The sequence below is a fragment of the Suillus bovinus genome (assembly GCF_016758785.1).
Source record: "Suillus bovinus strain UH-Sbo-P2 chromosome Unknown EDB93scaffold_1, whole genome shotgun sequence".
Taxonomy (NCBI): domain Eukaryota; kingdom Fungi; phylum Basidiomycota; class Agaricomycetes; order Boletales; family Suillaceae; genus Suillus; species Suillus bovinus.
In genome coordinates, this window is record NW_024542057.1 from 659,119 (window position 1) to 676,474 (window position 17,356).

Here is a 17,356-nt window from a genome sequence, read left to right on the forward strand (position 1 = left end):
ACAACTTGAAGCGAGTTAGTACGATACATACTAATTATATAACGAAGCAGCAGAGGTTAGACTTCCAGTATTTTTGCACAACCCTTAGGCTTGTACGTCGAAACATCATGACCACTCCTTCATTTCGAAGGAAACTGTGGCCACGCCATTGCTTGCCTTCAGCGCGTGAGCTCGTGCGCAGTATTGTCGTCTCATCAAAAACGCCATGATTGTCATTGTCAACCAAGGACATTTTCCCGGTCACGGGTCATATATGTACTAGACTTACACCCATGTATTATGTAATTGAAAATATAAGTTGGGCGTCCATGTTGATACCGTGGGAATTTGGTAAGCCTCTCTGCAGTTGGCGGAAGCTTCACAAATTGGCACTCAAACCAACACCCTATTCCTTACCCTATGGCGCTAGACGAGTATGATGTAGATGCTACAGAACTTTTGGAAACTTACGGTTTGTTTTGGGTGATTTATTGAATGAGATTCATGCTTATCAACTTCCAGACTTCTTAATGAAGTATATTATCATCGGTGTGTTGCGCTTACTGGGAACGGTTGTTTCGGAGTAAGACTCATTACACTTGCAGGAGAGGCAGGGACAGGCAAATCATGTTTGTTGCATCATTTTACCCACAACGCATGTTTGTCGTCTGTTTCTCTACGGGGTGTCAATCTCAGGCCTCCTCACAGTCAAGGACCACTCTCAACATACCATCGGAGTAGAATTCTCCAGTAAAACAGTAGCCTTAGGGGAGAAGAAAATAAAGCTCCAAGTAAGTCATGTCCTTCAGTAATTCCGCATCTCTTACAATTTTCACAGCTATGGGACACTGCCGGTCAGGAGCGCTTTCGGTTCGTCGCGCTTCTGATGTGACTTGCTCCAATTCTGACTGCAGCACGGAGAACAGATCAGTAACGCGTAGCTACTACCGCGGTGCGGCTGGCGTAATTCTTGTATACGATATCACGAAGTTGGTGCATTCATTCTCATTCACTCCCATGATCCTCATAACTTTCACTGACAGCCGCGATTCTTTTTTGAATATGTCTCAGTGGCTCACTGATGCCCGAGCTTTGGCAAGCCCACACTTGGTTGCAGTCCTAGTTGGAAACAAGTCGGACAGAGAGGAGGACCGTGAAGTGGAGTGGGCTGAAGCTAGTAGATGGGCAGCGCAGAATGGTAATCCGTCATTTTTCTGACCTTATATATATTGACGCTGTCTCAAAAGATGTTCACTTTCTTGAGGCTTCTTCATTAAGCGGCGACAACGTCGAAGCTCCATTTCTGCTTGCTGCAAGGTCTATCCTGCTTTCAATAGAGTCAGGAATCTTAGATCCCGAGAAAACCGGAAGTGGTGTCAGCTACGGGGACCGTGCTCTCCGAAGAGTGACGAGCTCTAGCCATCTTAGCTTTGGGAGTCTTAGTGGGGCTCGAAGGCGACGCTCGGACAGGCTTCGGTTGAAAAATTGGACACCCTCGGGCAAATGTTGTTAAGCATATTGATAATGGACTTTGGTGAGGATTGCCACTTTTAGCTTGTTCCCCATGTATGTGGTCATACGCCTGGTGTTATCTCTTTGGATACCAATCTTTTTTCTGTCTTTGATCACAATGTTATTCTACTCAAACGCTGTACATCATTTCGCCCTTGCGTTTTACTCATTCACAGTATCTAATAGTACGTAATGGTAGATGCTTCATATCTCCCATCTATTTCCATACTATTATCGTTTGTTATCTTCATCAAGTCATGCATAGTTATGTTTCATGTAGAAGGTTATGGCACATTGTCCCCAACACCCTGTGAGACTTTACAGCTTGTAATTTGACCACCAAGGTTTGTCGAGAGGGGTTTTCTCGCCGACGGTATACTTGATATGTGGCCAGACTGCTGCTGCGTCAGTACTCGTTCTGCGCAGATACCAACCATTTGCATTCATGTGGGGGTGAGTGAGTTCCCTCCACCATTTCCCGCCATTTACGTCCAACTGAATTGTGTCCATCATAGGTTGCAATACTTAGCAGTGAGTTGAATACATCTGACTGAACTGAAACATTGTCATGATTGCTCGGTTACACGCCACGTATCAGGGATTTGCTGACACCGGTACCCCTCGTTCCTGTCTTCTTGGCTGTCAAGATTGCTACCAGAGCGATCACCACCACATCAATGGCTCATATTTCAAAACATGAACTTCATTCATGGACGAAAGACTTCGGTGCATCATGCTCATCGACAGCTTAGAAGAAGTGCTCATTCTATCCGGTACCTATCAGTGCAATAGCTACCACCTTTGACTCGGAGGATGATCCAAATCTGTCTTTCATGACATTGATGCTTACAGTCATGGAGGTCATCACAGGACCTTACTGCGCTATGTCTCGCTGTTTTGATCGCTGTCTGAATCAAACATTTTTGTGAAATGCAACGACCATCGAAAGGATGGATTATTTGGGACTACTTCACGGCATCGATGAAGAGTCACATAGTTTACTTTGCGAGGTGAGCCCATAATGTGAATGCGGTTCTCTTTTTCTGCTGAAGTTCTGCGGATGCCGGCTTTGTTGTTGTTTCTTCTGCGGCTGCCCATCTCATTTATTTGTTATTGGCTCCTGCAATATGTGTAACTGATCATGGTCCATCATTCTATAGGGCCTAAATTCCTTGGAAAATTATGTTTCTCTTGCCGTTCTTGAAATTTCTACGTTGATCCAGATGTTTGTGCTCGGAACACGCCTGATCCTTAGCATTCGACAACGTCACGCTAAGCTCGTGGCCAACTCTGATGCGGAAACCACCATGAGTTCAGCTGTTTGTCGGGACGTCTGCATGTGTTAACCAGCTGTGGTGTGTAGTACAAGAAATACTTAATGTGGTTAACACTTGTCCGGGTACTCTGCAGGGAGAGGGACAATTTGTTTGCCACTTGTTGCCTGGTCTGTAGGCTACGACTAAGTTGTCGATATCACCGTAACGATAGCTGCCTTCGAATCACCGCCAGTCTACTCCTCATCTGGCCTCCATATGTCAATTAGGAGCGCTTCTGCCTGTCTTACACAGCGATTTCAATTTTTGATGGGATCCAGATGGCCTACGTTGCACGCTATCGTATATTGTGGTAAACTTTTCGTACGGTAACTTTGGTGAGCTGCATTTTTATCTTATCACAGTCCGCTGTCTATTTGCATGAGCGCTGAATTTGGTTTCAGAACCATCTCTCTCATTCAAGTTTCAATTTTCAGGGCCTCAGGCGCTCTCTCGTTATGGATAAGTCACGTCTTCCATCGCGATGCCACGAACGTCGGAGCTGTAACATGCCCCGCATCGCCTCTCTGGCAGAAACATATGAATTACAGTGCCGTACTTGTCACCACTGCTGCTCGATGCTTGCCCCGTACTGTCCGCCCTGACTCCTTAGCAGCTAGTGTGTATCGCTGTTGTCGTGTTAAAGTCGAGTTACCCGTCTTTTTCGGCGCAGTCTACCCTATCAAAACAGCCTATAATTATGGTTTCCGGGTATCAAGATGAATCGAACTGGCAGGTAGTAAGCTGTTCACCCTTGTCCTTGGTACAGCACTTCCTAGATAGGCTGAATGCTGATCCATCGTGACATAGGAGGGAAGATGCAGACATCGCTGCCGTGTGTGCATTCGTGGTGAAAGATGGGTATACGGCTAGAGAGATGAGTCTTGAAGTTCTGATTGGTGCGCTTCATTTTGGACAGATTTCAAATTTCTACGATCTTCAAGTTGCATACTTTGTTAGGGACGACTATGCTGACTCGGACGCGGTGGTATTTCTAACCGACACACTTCAACCCGACAGCGCATTGAGTCCGATAACCTAAACTTGTTACCCTCCGCTCTTACTAACACTGGCAAGAGCTTATGGGTACCCGCGCTAAGGTACTAGGGCGCAACAGGTGTAACCCGATATGGAGGATGGAAGCACCCGGAAGTGGATAAAATTTTCTCCGCTGAAGCTGATGACATGAAACGCTTGGCTGTAACCAAGCTGCTAACTTGCACAGCTATTAGACAAGACTCGGAGGCGAACCAATATGGGAAAGTCTTTCTGTGAAGGTTTTTTTTTGCTGTGTCTCAACGCGGTATAAACATGCTTTTGATTTCTGTCTCTGTTATCAGGCTTTACGTCTTTCGAATCCCCCAGATAAGCTTTTCACCAGGATTAGGTTGCTTGGCTGGTCCACAACAGTACTTGCGCACAGATATACCTGATTCTATCCAGCCGCCCAGTAGACGTCGGGCTAACTTGTAAACCTCACTATCTAGCTTCTTCATTTGGACCATGGCAATCACACTGATCACCACCGTCCCTGGATTGCACCTGCAGTCCCCTTCATTGTCGTTAATCACTTCCCCGACCACGCTGGTGCATTCTTGGAAGTCCCCACAATCACCTGCGTTTCCAGATATCTCTCCGACACTCCCCCTCCCGACCCCAATATCATCCACCTTACAACACCGCGTCTCCACAAAGAGTACATCTCGCGTAACTCCTTCCCCGCGCATTCCACCAGAGCTTTTCTTAGATATCATTTCGTTCCTTGCTGCTCCGGACACACTCGCTACGACGGACATATACGGCCAGTCCAATCTCACAGACATCTGCAATTGCTCCCTTGTGAGCAGATTTTGGTTATACGCAGCCCGGGATCACATATGGAGATACGTGCGACTCGGAGGCGGGCGAAGAGGGAATACTTTTGTCGAATTATTGCAACATTACACCTCAGGGCATGGATCTACCCTGCCGAGTTTTGTTCCGCACGTCAAACACCTCTTCATTCGTGAATCGCGTGGAGGTTCACCGTGGGGCCCGAAATGGCTTAATGCAGTCTTGCCATCCCTAGCTGGCTCGCTCGTCAATCTCCACTCTCTCGAAGCTGAGCGTATCACTTGGGAGTACCTTTCGTCCAAGTCTCGGGATGCTTTCATCAAAGGTTTCAAGGGTGTTCGAAAGCTTACGCTGCGCATATGGGAATTCAGGACGACGCTGGATATGATCAGGTTTATCGGAGAGTTTGAAGATGTAGAAGCACTCACGCTGGACGGGGTGCACTGTGAGTGGGATGATATACCTGCGGAATCGAAGGTGTTTGTATCTAGAGCCGATGGTAGAGCCATCCCTAAGCCTCCAAAAAAACTTAGGATGCTCGCCATGCGAGGAACACTTACCAGACATGTGTTGAAATGGATGAGGGCGGCAATAAAGCACGACGGAGGGCGGGTGACGGTTGAAGTGCTGAGACTTGGAGCGTTAGATATCAAGAGTGCCCCAGCAGTGGGAGAGTTCTTAAAGATGCTGGGCACAAGCTTGAAAGAGTTTCATCTTGGGTTCGATGCTGCATTTATAGACGACGGAGGTGAGCACTTGCTTCTGACAACAAAAGGCCAGGACTCACGCAGCGCAGACGAGATTGTATCGCACATTAACCTCAGTCATAACAATTTCTTGAGAGAGATACATGTGTATGGACTCATTATTCCTTCCTTGCCACCCCCAGATATATCAGACTTCGAACCTCCCACGCAGCCGCCACCGCAGTTGATGCCACTCACTGCTCTCCTTGATGGTGTGCGCGCACCGTTACGAGCCCTCTCGCTCGCATTGCACCCCGCTGATCTGCATGCCCTGTCATCAATGGACTTCAAGGGGCTAGCTCACGTATTGGACGGAAGGCCATGGACAACCCTGGAGGATGTACTTGTTGTGGTAGCAAATGAAGACGATGGAAGGATGGGCGGGATTGTTAATCAAAGACTGAATAGACTGTTCGAGAGGGGTGTACTGCGAGTGGACGTAGGTTTTGATGACAGGGAGGTCCTATTGATTTGAACATTCATTTAGACATAGCTTCGTAACGCAATACCATATTCTTATTCCATTTTGCCATTGACGTTCAGTGTCTGGTATTCACTTGGAAGCTGACAAGTGCTGTCATACTTTTCTGCCTCAAGTACACATTGCGGTTGCCGTCTGTCGTAGTTCTGTCCTTTGTCGGTGAAAGACTGCGATTTATACGTGTGGACACATAGTGCCATGGACGATCCTGATAGTACAAGAATAGCCTGAATTTGTGTCTCTAAACCTTGTATGATAGGTAGATAACATCAGATAGTGCATGGAACTCAACAAAGTGGGCGATAAAAATAAATCAGCCGCTCGCATTGATGATATTGGACGTATTGGTAACGAAACCTTGAGACTGCCCTCTGTTTGATTAGTTCCGAATCCGTCACAACAACGAATGCTCACGTTTGCAGCATTGTATAAGACGTTTTCAAGAGCGCCAGCTGGAGAAGTTGTCGCCGTGATGTCCTCGACCATAACACAATCGTAGCCTTGGAAGTAAGCGTCGATGAAGGTACCCGAAACGCACTGCGTCAACTTCAGCAGCAAGAAAGTATGAAGCTACGTTGATTTCCCACCTGGTCAGCGTTCACACCTCCAAAAAACAATGTTGTAATTCCATTCTCCTTCAGATAGAGGTCCAACGCTGTCTGATGTCCCCATATCCCACTCATCCTACATTCTCGAATAGAACCAGTACAATTGGAAGTATGTTCGAGGAAACGGACCTATTTTTGTGAATCCAAACGTCGGTTCCCTCTTTCTCTCCTTTTAAATACTCTTCTTGCAAAGGGCCATACAACTCCGAATTGCGAGCGTCTCGCATGAGCAACCTGCCAAAGTTGCCAGGCATTTCAGTGCCGAACCCTCCGAACCCTCCTTTCATGAATCCCCTGACTACAGCAGGGGGAAGGGTCTTCAGCTCTTGATCGGTGAGGCCCCAATTCCTATTTTATGGTTGGGTGAACAATAACTGATGCAAGATTGATGACATACACCCAAAGAATCTTCACTCCTTGCTTTCGAAGAGGGCCGATAACCTTCAAAAGCGGGTCAACACAGGCCAAGCCGGTTTTATGCACTCTGAGTTCGGGATGCAGGAAGAAGCTGTCTGCCATCAATTCGACATTCAAACAAACAGCGGAATAGTAAATTACTTCTGCATATCAATTATCACTGCAGCTGTCTTGGACTTGTCCACGCGAATGGTACGGTCCCCAGTTACAGGGATGTCGAACTGTGTCGAGCTTACCAAAGATGGTTCTACTCCGTCAGTCGTGAGATGCTGCGAACGCGTGAGGTCTACAAGGCCGGAGGGGTATTCAACCCAGAAGTTGGGTGTGTTCCCATATTCAATAGCCTTTGAAACCCTAGGACGCGTAGCCATGCCGAGTATTGGGGTATCGTGTATAGGGACCTGACTCATGCGTAGGCAACGTAAGTACGACAGAGTAAGAGGTAATCGAAGAGTTATACCTCATGAATCGTGATCCATAGGAGTTCCGAGATAAGTTGAGCAATATGGGCGATGGCAGCCTGAGAGAGCTCTGCCCAGTGACATGGGATAAGAAAGTATGATAAGTGTCTGCAAATAGATGCACCACGGGATACAAAGGGTCTTAAGGAGTCACGGAAAGTGTGCCGGGGATGTAGCACCACATGACGGAGTGACGTAACACAAACATAGAACGGGAGTAGATTGAAGACTAAGTATGAAGTTTTTGAGAGCAACATTCGTCCGTGTATGTCCATGGCTTGTGGTGATATACAGAATGTGGTTGCAGTACGTACGAGGGTCAGAAAGGATGAGGATGATTATGATCTGCTCAACAAATCAGTAAATAGTCCAGATTATTTCGGATACAACAGTCAGATCCCAGGGAAGTAAGACCCGAACGCGAACACAATGTTTGTCACAGCGCAGAATTTATACTGCGACCATCAGGCATATTGCGGACCTGTGACATTTCAGTATAGCGTCAAGAAGAAAAATCAAAGACCTTACGGTGAGCATTGGTCGGCTGTAGTCTTCTTCATCCTTGAGGTCGTCTGAGCCAAGGCTGTCCGACCTGGTCCGCCTCCGAATTTCAGGATCCAACCTGTCATCGGCACCTCCATCTGATAAATTATTCACAGGGCGGGAAGCGACACTGTCGAGGTGCGCACGGCGTGCTGGGTTCCTTGGGGGCGGCGTGGGTGGTGAGCTGACACCTCGCTCCGCAGAGGATCCTTGCGTATATGCAGCCAGTAGCGGCTCGTAGCTTGCAACGCTGTACGTAGGGGTATGACCGTAGGAGCTTTTCCGATCCCGGGAAGAATCACTGATCTCATGCAATCCTAAACTACTAGGAGGCCCTTGCCGCTCAGTTCCTGGAGGAGGGCTAGCACTGCGGGCTTGAATATAGCCTTCACTTGTTGGGGGACCTTCGACTATGTAACCTGCGTAGGGATTGAATGCGACATTGTCGTCATCGAAAGGCCCTCCTGAAACCGGCTGACCGGAAGTGGAAGTGGGTAGGCCAGAACCGTCAGGAATATAACCAACAGGGCTCCCACGCTGCACCATCTGTGCCGAAGACAGAGAATATGATTGTGGTGACCGGGCACCTCGGTAATCATTGTCATCATCCAAAGGAGCTCGACCAAAGCCCGAGGCAGCAACAGCCGCCTCGACTTCGGTCTCATGGTCAATTCGATTTATACGACTCCTACGTCGGATGAAAAAGAAGATCCAGAGCACGATAGACGCAGCGGCCAAACCGACTACAAGAAAGACACCGACTACGGCGCCGGTATCCCTGAAGAACCTGTTATATTATTATAATCATGAATAGTGACTGATAAGCAGTGGAACTAACGCGGAACCCGATGTTGTCCCATAGTTGGGCGCAAGGGTGGGGTTTGCAACTGCTACTGTGACAGTCGTAGCAGCTCCTGCGCTGTTTGTGGAAATGGTAACTTCTGTGACAATAGAGGGCGCTGTCGTTGTCGGCTGTCCTTCAGCATTCGTCGTAGTTATAAACAAGGTACTTTCCAACGTTGTACTGCAATGCATGAACAAGATACGTCAGTAGATACGTGCAGACGCAAGGATCACACAAACACGACTGGCACCGGTGTGACCGATGACGACGGTGTGTTAGGCAACGTCGATGAAGTCTGAGATGACGATGAGGTTGATGTCTCCGGAGGCGCACTTGAAGTGGTGAGTGGCGTACTTGTGGTGTCCGATGGCGAGGAGGTTGTTGGTGATGAGGAAGTTGTCGTTGATGATGAACTGGTTGTCGTGAGTGATGAAGAAGTAGTCGTCGGTGATGAGGAAGTCGTTTGCGATGAGCTGGTGGTACTACTACTTATCGTCGCCGTCGATTGACTAGTTGCCGAAGAAGTCGTCGTCGCTGCGACTGTGCTTGTATCTGCACTGACACTGATAGGGGACTGCGATGATGCGGGGGTTGTCGATGATGCCACACCGGAAGACATAGTAGACGTCGAGGACGACGTAGGGCTCGTCGTTAGGCGCGTAGAAGAACTTGTGGGCAGTAAGGAATCACTGTTCGATGGCGGCACACTGCTGGGCACTATGGTTGTGGGCGCGACACTGCGCAATGGGTCAAGGAACAGGGCCTGGATGATAACCGAGAAACTTACGAGGAAGAAGCATTCGAAGACATTGAAGTTATAGAAGTCATGAATAGAGACAACAGATATATGATGTAAGTGAGCCAAATGTGGATGTGACACAGGTTTTAAAGTGGTGGGGATAGCGAATGAGCGCAGTGTAGTTGGTGGAAAAGTTGCAATTACAGGGGTGGGATATGGCGGCAATGTCGTCGTGTTTTCGGAGGCGTGTCGTTGGCAGATTGTGAATACGAACGGGGTGGAACAAGAAGATGATTTATCAGAAACAATTTTGGAGGAGAATGAACAAAAAACGATACACGATGACAAGGGAAACTTGCACCGCTGAAAGCTAAACGCCGCAGCTGCAGGCTGAGCCTAACAGGAAATGGTATTAGAAAAACAATAAGACCCCAATCAAAACCTCAAGCGTATTTGCTACAGAGTTAATCATACGAGGTTCCTAACAAGACGCTAGGAACAAAGGCAAGGTAAGAATCCCAAAATTCTTGCCGCACAAGTAAAATGAAGAAAGTATGAAGAAGACAACTTTTAGGAATGAGAGACTCACACTGCAGGGCCAACCTTAAAGTCGTGGCTTAATAGACGAAGCTTCCAGGATCATCGCGTGCAACGCGATAGAAGCTGATAACAGGTAAACAAAGGTCAGCGCTGGGATGGAAACATGGCGGTGACACACCTTGAAAGGGTTTGAACCTGGAGCACACTGGAATTCATTTTACACACACACACCATTAAGTATGACATTACGTAACATCGCTATGTACTCTAAGCTGTGCAATATTTACCATCTGAAACGTTTACACCCAGGCCTATTAAGATGCAGACTTGTTCTAGCCACACAGCTACACATTTGACGACGACGACGACAACGACATGCTCATTATAGATGCAGAAGATCCAGTCAAGTCCAAGCAGGATCTCATCGGAGGCAGCAACCCTTCGCTTGCATCATCATCTTTGCAGCAGCCTCCTCCAACATTCGAGGAAAGTGTTGCAGACAACGTTCTGCATTTACCCGAAAACGACAATTTGAATTTTGCGCACGAAGATGATGAGGAACCGCCAGCCTTTGCCCCATATGATGCCCACTTCTTTACTTCCCGTTCTGGTGACATCATCTCTCATGATCCTCATCTCAATGATGACGGTACGTTGCCATCCGGTTTCTGACATTTCAACGTTCTCAATTCTTTCAGGCGAAGCCCTATACCGTTTCTTGCTCTCACAGGCCTCAACGCCACCCACCATCATCTTGCGATGTCAAGGGTCACATAACGAGACTCACACGCGGATGGTCCACTCCCATCACAATGGGCATTCCAGGATGAAGACGGAGCAGTATACCGAACGCATAACAGACTTCGACTTTTGCATAGACGTCGGACAGCACATTTTTGGAGAGCCAACTCACTGGTCATATGCTGATTCCACCCCTGCATACAGGGGGCGTATGTATCAAGAAGTGGGCATCTCAGCGGAGAAACGGAAGTCACAGAAGTCGGAAAGAAAGGCAGCAAAGGCGTGGGACATTGAGCGCACTCGCAGGGGGTTCCCTCCGTGGATCGGTAGTGACTACGCATGGAGAGAGGACCAGCCATACGCCATGCAAACGAACTAGTGTCCTTAGATCATCGTGGACATTACGTCAGTGGGCAGACGACTATTGTGCCAGCCGCAAGTACTTGAAAGAATTTAATTACCACAAGGTTAGTAGACATTTTAGCGACCTCGTTCGCATAGTTCTCATCCTCAACCCACAGATTGTTTATGGTTGGAATTTTGAGGCCATAAGGGTTGCTGCTATTTCCATCGTCAATTCTACCCACTATCGGGGCGACTTGTCCGTCCAGTTCGAGACATCCCAAAATCTCGTATCTGTTCGGTCACACAACCGCCTTTCCCGCGCTCTTTCAAACCGCTGGATCAAGTTTTTACTCTTCCTTACCTTCATATACCCGTTTATATGGCTATTCAAACGTTTCCACTCACGCGGTGGTGGGCGCTGGGACGTCTGCGGTGGCGCATATGCGCTGAAGCGCGTCGAACAATGTGCAAAGCAATTTGCTCCCGATGTGCACGCGGAGAGTCCTTTCCGTGATGTGTTTGACACCGTGGATGCCACCGCCCAAGGATCTTCCCTCGCTGACCCTCCGGGCCGACGGACGAAAGTGGTTGGCATGCGAGAAGGAGAGTGGTTTAGGCAATGGGAGGGAACCATCAGAAGAGCAGTGCAAAACAGGCTGCAGGACAGACAACCCTTGACAATGCCTGATGATCACCCTGCGCATGAGGCGTTAGTGTTGGATGGGTATTGAACACCCTCGAGGGGTGCAGCTTTGAAGGGGGAATCCGCGATACACCGACCACCCTTCCCATTTTCTCGATAATATTGTATGCAATAAACTCTACGTCCGAGTAGTAAAGGTGTCAAGTAGTCTCCGGCCGAGCAGTGGTATATAATAGTCCCGGGCGTCCTCAAAAGATAAATACACGCAAGAAGTCTGCTAAAACGGTCCAGACAGCGCACATATAGCCATCACAATGCAGCACTTGCATTCGTCGGCTTGAAAACTGAACTATCTGTCCATACTGACGCCAAGCTCACGTTGAGCCTGCCCTCGTCCGTATCGAGACCCTCAAGTTCAGCTTCAGAAAAATTATCGCCTTCCAATAAAGCGAGCGCAGTCTCTAAAAACCACATGTGCTTTTTGATGAAGTGCACTACAACAGTTCCACCAACACGCTTGTTCTCATACCGTGTGATGCGTCCTTCCCGGGCGCGCCATGCGGTCTCTGGGCCCGTAGACTTCCCTGCAGCCAGTAACATTCAACATATGCTTATCGAGGGCAATTGATATCGTACCTTCCTGCAATTCAGACATATAACTGCCTTCAACTAGCGCCTCAACACTATGAGCCAAGTCCATCTCTTGTAAGGGCTGCTGGTACCGGGTACCAAATGCTGAAACACTTGAGTGTGACAAAGATACAAGTGCCGAAGGAGTCACAACAGTCGTTCCAGTAGATGAGTTACGGGACACTTTGTCGAGAAATGGCAAAACAGATTTCTTAACGCGAGAGACTTCAGAGGGAAACAGGAAGCCATGGGAATATCTATCAGGAGATTAGCACAAGAATGTCAGATAGACAGGTGAGTTGACTCACACAGTTCCTGACCGGGGATGATCATATATCCAGCAATGGTCGCTTGACCAACGGATCTCCGCTGCACGTGGATGTAGCCCCATCCATTTGGCTGTTTGCTTGTCCTCTGCGCCCCTGGTAAGACCCCTGACGCTTGGATCCTTGGAAACCCAGTCGACAAGACTCCAGCTCAAGCCATACAGCTCGCCAGCCATAAACTGTTCTTTAACAAGGTAGCCCCAGTAAACCAATGGGTCCTTCGCCGCTCCATCGCGTGGCATCTCCTGCTCAACCATTAACAACGTAGAGTTATCGGCAGGAGCGTTGCTCTGCGATTCCACCTTTAATGCCTCTTCTCTAAATGATGCTGAGACTGGCGAAACATAGGGCATGTTGTATGGCCTCTGCCCTGTAGCGTACAGCTCTAGCCTCATACGCGCCTCCAGCTCGGCCAGCATAACGAAAGCATCGTCATCGACCTTAGCCACATAATCGGGCCGCACCCAAGGCCTTGGATGACCTGAGGCACTGTCTTTCCAAGCGAGGTAGGGATCATGGGGGGCAAGATGGGGAGCAGGAGCATATTGATTCGAGTAAGAGAGCTCCGGTACAGGATGCGTGGTATTGAAGTAGACTGGTGGGACCCAGGCATTCGATGCTGCCCATGTGAAGTAGGCATACGATTTGCCGGAATTCATGTTTTCTGAGCAGGGCAAGATTATCATATCGTTGTACACTACACAAAAGCATGCGTCAGAGTGGTGCAACGGACCAACATGATATATACTCACTTTCCATCTCTGATTGAATACGTCTTTCCCATCCTTTCCGGGGCTGTCCAAGAACAAAACGTACCACAGTTCTCGAGGTGCCCATCCCGCCGTCTCCTTCCCCTGCGCCATTACGACTACGGGGATGTGCTGCCCATGTTGTTCTAATCAACATTCTACGTTCTAAAGAGGAATCCATCGAGAAAACAGCTAAGAACAGTCCTGCGGGAGGCAGTGTATCAAGATCATCCGGTGGAAACGACGGCGGCATCACGTTGGGAAGTGGATTGATGTAAGGATATGGCAATGTTTCACGATAATGCGGAGGAACAGAAGTTGTTGGCGGAATGGTGCAATATGCCCTCCAAGGTAGGGCTTCCTTGTCGGGGTTCAAGACATAGAGCAAAATTAATGTGAGAGAAATAGCAAAGACGGTGAGCACTAGGAGCGCAAGTATCTTATCAAAATGTCAGACATGGAACGAAGCGCAGATGAAAAACATAAACATACAATGGTTAGCGGTTGACGAGGGAATAGCGGGTGTCTGACAATACGTCTCAAAATACCCTTGAGGGTTCTCCACCTTCTTCCATCTCGTTTACGTCTCCTTGGAGAACTTGAACCTAAGTTACGCCAGATCCAGCGGCTCTCTCCCGAGGAGGCGTATCTTCCGAGGCCAAGTAGAGGCGCGTTGGACTCCGTGTCGGATAGAGTTGCAGTATGGAGCGAAAATGGCAGAGGGGAAGAAGGGCGAGACGGCGTGGGTGTTGTAGATGACGAAGAATCCGAAGACGACCTTCCAGGCATTACATCAGGGTATCCAGTGTCCATGAAGGAAAAGCGCTCGGACAAGGGAGTGTTAGACGAACGACTCTCCCTATAATCTACTCCCAAGAGAATGTCGCGGCGCTCTTCGTTGCTTGGTGCTCGAAATAGATGGGAAGAGTCAGAGAAATCCACAATGCCTGCCATAGCATTGAAAAAGAGCGTGTATGCCAAGCCTCAGAAAATTACAGCCTGCAAAATTAACAAAGTGTATCGCAAGTTAATGACGCGATGGCTAGAATTCCCTTTCGGACGCTAGCGTCGTGTTACCTCCCGCGTTGGTTTTTCTTGGTATGAAATGATATGAGTGTCCTCTTAAGTAAAGTTAGCAGTAAACAGTCCTGAGTCGGGTATGGCAGGAACACTGCCACTTCAGCTGCGATCAACTTGCGTGCGAGCTAAATGCAACAAGACTCTGACTATTGGTAGCTAAGTAGATATCATTGGACATCATGCAGTACATATGTATAGAAGGTGTCATGGAGCATAAACTTTCTTCCAACTGGACCGTGATTTCATTTCATCCCAAAATGCTGCTAGCTTGCTCCTCGCAACTGCTTTTTTCTTCCGTGAATGGGCTAAAAGCTGAAGGCAAGAAATCCTCGGGAAAGACAAACCCACCACTTCCAATATGTTTTTCCACTCTTTTAATAGCAACATCTCCATTATCGTAAGGGCTTCCGCCAGCCAGTCTGACAAGGTGAGAAAGCCAAGCGCTTAAATGAATATCCACGATAGAGACCTGATCACCTGTGTCATGTTCTGTGATCATGAGCCAAACAAAGTAGCTTCTCGACGAACCTAACGCGTAGGGCCCAATGAACTCCTCGTTCAACCGAGTGAGAACACCTGGAATTGTGATTTCCCACATAATCCTAGAGCGTGATAAGTATCCGTCGACATCATTCCCGCTAAACACGCTCAGTGCCGTCTCTGCCTCCGCTTGTTTCTCTCGCCAGAATGACTTGGTCTTTTCAGACATCTGCAGTGTTTTCTGTTCACAGTCGGTGAGATATCCCACGATTGCCGCCCGTCTGGATTCAAGGATAGGGACCAGAGACTTTCCAAGTTCTTGAAGTGAGGCTTGATCACGAGCATTCAAGTACTGCAAGCGATCGGGAGAGACCTCATCAGCATGAATAGAGTCAATAATCTTGCTGGATGCACTGGCGAATGCAACTGTCGCAGGGGACAATGATGGAGCTGGAGCGCTTGATGTAGTGTGCGTGTGAGATGATTGGGACCGAGATTTGTCCAGGAACTCGATCAGTGCCTGCTCTTTTAATAAGCAGAAAGGAAACCAGCGAAACAAAGGCTAGCTAACTTTCGTGTCAGAGATAGCCTTGAAACGGCTTGCAACATCAGATGCGAGAGAGCCGCGGAGGGGTACAATGAGAGTTGGCACCATTGCTGAGGGGTGATCAATGATGCGTAACACAGAAGGTGCCTAATCCCACCTTTGGGGCTCAACCTGAGGAAGGTCGGGGAAAATTCTTGTCCTTTGTCTGATGGCAAGTATACATTGACCAATGCTCAAGCCACTTCGATGCACTCAAGACGTACTGATGTCGACAACCTTGAGATCAACTTCATCCTCTCCGTATCCTTTCTCGCTGCTGCAGAGAAATCGCAGATCAATAGCACGATACGTTGTTTCGCGATGACCTCACAGTGCAAGAAGTACTGTGATACACTGAAGTGAGAACATAGAACAACAACTGTAAATACCGATGCTTACCCGCAGAGGACCACACAGATTGTGGGCTGTAGTACAATACGGCCTTGGGTATTGCAGACGACATGGTGGTACTAGGTTGCCACAGGGAAGATGACGTCTGGACCCCACCTGTTTGTCCTTCTTTTGATTTCCGGTTAGGGCTGCTGAGCAACTCGACTCAGTCTTGGGCTGTATGCATGAACCATTCATCGTTGATGCATCATCTGTTTGATCCCAAAGGTGCTATCCACACATATGGGCACGACTTCGTATTTTTCTAGGATCTTTGAAACACGAGTCGTTGTCATCGATGCGCACGATTCAGATTCTTGAATAGTCAAGTCTCAGTCTTTTGTAAATCTTTTCCCTCATGACAGTCCACGTGACCCTTTGTACTGGAAAGTTCTGCTTTCATTGAGTCGCGTAACTTCATCACTTTAGGCTCATCGGTTTTCTTGCATCGTCGCCCCAACCATGGCATGCTTAAGGTCAGACCAACATCACTTACGCTTCACATTCGTCTAACATATAATAAAGGCACGAATTTTACGAGACAGACGAAAAATTGACGATCTCCATCTTCGACCGAGGGGCTGATCCTGCACAAGTATCCATTACGTTTGAGCCAAACAAGGTGAGCAATCCCACTCATTTTGGGAGACAGTCCTCAAAGGAGCTATAGGTTAGCTACGTGAATGGCGAGAAGACACTATCCTTAGAGCCGTTGAAAGGACGGATTGATCCAGAGAAGTGCGATTTCACGGTCGGTAAAGTCAAGGTTGAGCTCCGTCTTGTGAAGATGGCTCAAGGCCGTTGGGGAGGTATCACTGGTGATGCTCCTGATCGTACGTGTTTTTCATGTAGCCCAAGTTCTTCAATACGTACTAACGCGTACTAGCTCTCCAGACCGCCCCTATCGAACCAACTACTTCTCCGGCAGTGGCCGAGGCGAGGGCTAAGCCCAAGAAGAACTGGGAGGAACTTACCACTAAAATTCTCTCATCCGAAACGGAGGTCACTGTAGATGAGGATCCAAACGTTGGTGGTGACAGTACGGTCAACTCCTTTTTTCAAAAGATCTTCGGAGATGCAGATGATGATGCTAAACGCGCAATGATGAAGAGCTTCCAGGAGAGTGGAGGAACCACGCTTAGCACAAACTGGGAGGAAGTAAGCAAGGGTACTGTTGAAGTGAAGCCTCCGACAGGTAGTGAGTGGAAGAAGTGGAATTGAACTTGATTCTTGGTTTGTATTATCAGTCACTCCGCATGTTATCGACGCTTTCAAAATGGATCATTGTCCCATCGAAAGCATTGGTGATCTTGTCAGTTAAAACGCATATTTCTTTCCTGTCAGAAAGAAGTTTAACGCGGCCTAAGGGA

General features: G+C 48.2%; 8 protein-coding genes across 8 annotated transcripts; 4 read left to right on the plus strand and 4 right to left on the minus strand.

The window, feature by feature from the left end:
• The first annotated feature begins 335 nt into the window (after positions 1–335).
• On the plus strand, positions 336–1,800 carry EDB93DRAFT_1112138 (ras family-domain-containing protein). Its single transcript, XM_041448116.1, has 8 exons — positions 336–451; positions 502–528; positions 585–638; positions 688–770; positions 818–849; positions 906–968; positions 1,023–1,177; positions 1,227–1,800. Exons 1-8 carry the CDS (start codon positions 400–402, stop codon positions 1,490–1,492), a joined length of 732 nt encoding a protein of 243 aa, XP_041313567.1. The 5' UTR covers positions 336–399; the 3' UTR covers positions 1,493–1,800.
• A 2,185-nt stretch (positions 1,801–3,985) lies between these two features.
• EDB93DRAFT_19793 (uncharacterized protein) lies at positions 3,986–5,948 on the plus strand. The gene is made up of 2 exons (XM_041455663.1): positions 3,986–5,385; positions 5,434–5,948. The coding sequence occupies exons 1-2, from the start codon at positions 4,308–4,310 to the stop codon at positions 5,856–5,858; spliced, it is 1,503 nt and encodes a 500-aa protein (XP_041313568.1). The 5' UTR covers positions 3,986–4,307; the 3' UTR covers positions 5,859–5,948.
• A 229-nt stretch (positions 5,949–6,177) lies between these two features.
• EDB93DRAFT_1237103 (Isochorismatase hydrolase) lies at positions 6,178–7,299 on the minus strand (the record flags this gene model as incomplete). The annotated part of the gene is made up of 6 exons (XM_041451383.1): positions 6,178–6,228; positions 6,279–6,401; positions 6,452–6,548; positions 6,602–6,820; positions 6,870–6,980; positions 7,031–7,299. 6 exons carry the CDS (start codon positions 7,297–7,299, stop codon positions 6,178–6,180), a joined length of 870 nt encoding a protein of 289 aa, XP_041313569.1.
• A 271-nt stretch (positions 7,300–7,570) lies between these two features.
• EDB93DRAFT_19685 (uncharacterized protein) lies at positions 7,571–9,198 on the minus strand. Its single transcript, XM_041455659.1, has 3 exons — positions 8,732–9,198; positions 7,879–8,671; positions 7,571–7,831 (listed from the first exon to the last, which is right to left on the minus strand). The coding sequence occupies exons 1-3, from the start codon at positions 8,926–8,928 to the stop codon at positions 7,787–7,789; spliced, it is 1,035 nt and encodes a 344-aa protein (XP_041313570.1). The 5' UTR covers positions 8,929–9,198; the 3' UTR covers positions 7,571–7,786.
• A 1,193-nt stretch (positions 9,199–10,391) lies between these two features.
• EDB93DRAFT_1244610 (uncharacterized protein) lies at positions 10,392–11,833 on the plus strand (the record flags this gene model as incomplete). Its single annotated transcript, XM_041452230.1, has 4 exons — positions 10,392–10,665; positions 10,715–11,135; positions 11,191–11,224; positions 11,279–11,833. The coding sequence occupies 4 exons, from the start codon at positions 10,392–10,394 to the stop codon at positions 11,831–11,833; spliced, it is 1,284 nt and encodes a 427-aa protein (XP_041313571.1).
• A 221-nt stretch (positions 11,834–12,054) lies between these two features.
• Positions 12,055–14,239, minus strand: EDB93DRAFT_1237106 (glycosyltransferase family 31 protein; the record flags this gene model as incomplete). Its single annotated transcript, XM_041451384.1, has 5 exons — positions 12,055–12,329; positions 12,382–12,632; positions 12,684–13,398; positions 13,454–13,889; positions 13,943–14,239. The coding sequence occupies 5 exons, from the start codon at positions 14,237–14,239 to the stop codon at positions 12,055–12,057; spliced, it is 1,974 nt and encodes a 657-aa protein (XP_041313572.1).
• Positions 14,240–14,777: 538 nt separating this feature from the next.
• EDB93DRAFT_1244612 (uncharacterized protein) lies at positions 14,778–16,059 on the minus strand (the record flags this gene model as incomplete). The annotated part of the gene is made up of 6 exons (XM_041452231.1): positions 14,778–15,530; positions 15,582–15,667; positions 15,715–15,762; positions 15,821–15,873; positions 15,928–15,940; positions 15,996–16,059. The coding sequence occupies 6 exons, from the start codon at positions 16,057–16,059 to the stop codon at positions 14,778–14,780; spliced, it is 1,017 nt and encodes a 338-aa protein (XP_041313573.1).
• Positions 16,060–16,448: 389 nt separating this feature from the next.
• EDB93DRAFT_1237107 (SGS-domain-containing protein) lies at positions 16,449–17,207 on the plus strand (the record flags this gene model as incomplete). Its single annotated transcript, XM_041451385.1, has 4 exons — positions 16,449–16,462; positions 16,512–16,608; positions 16,657–16,819; positions 16,873–17,207. The coding sequence occupies 4 exons, from the start codon at positions 16,449–16,451 to the stop codon at positions 17,205–17,207; spliced, it is 609 nt and encodes a 202-aa protein (XP_041313574.1).
• Between the last annotated feature and the right edge of the window lie 149 nt (positions 17,208–17,356).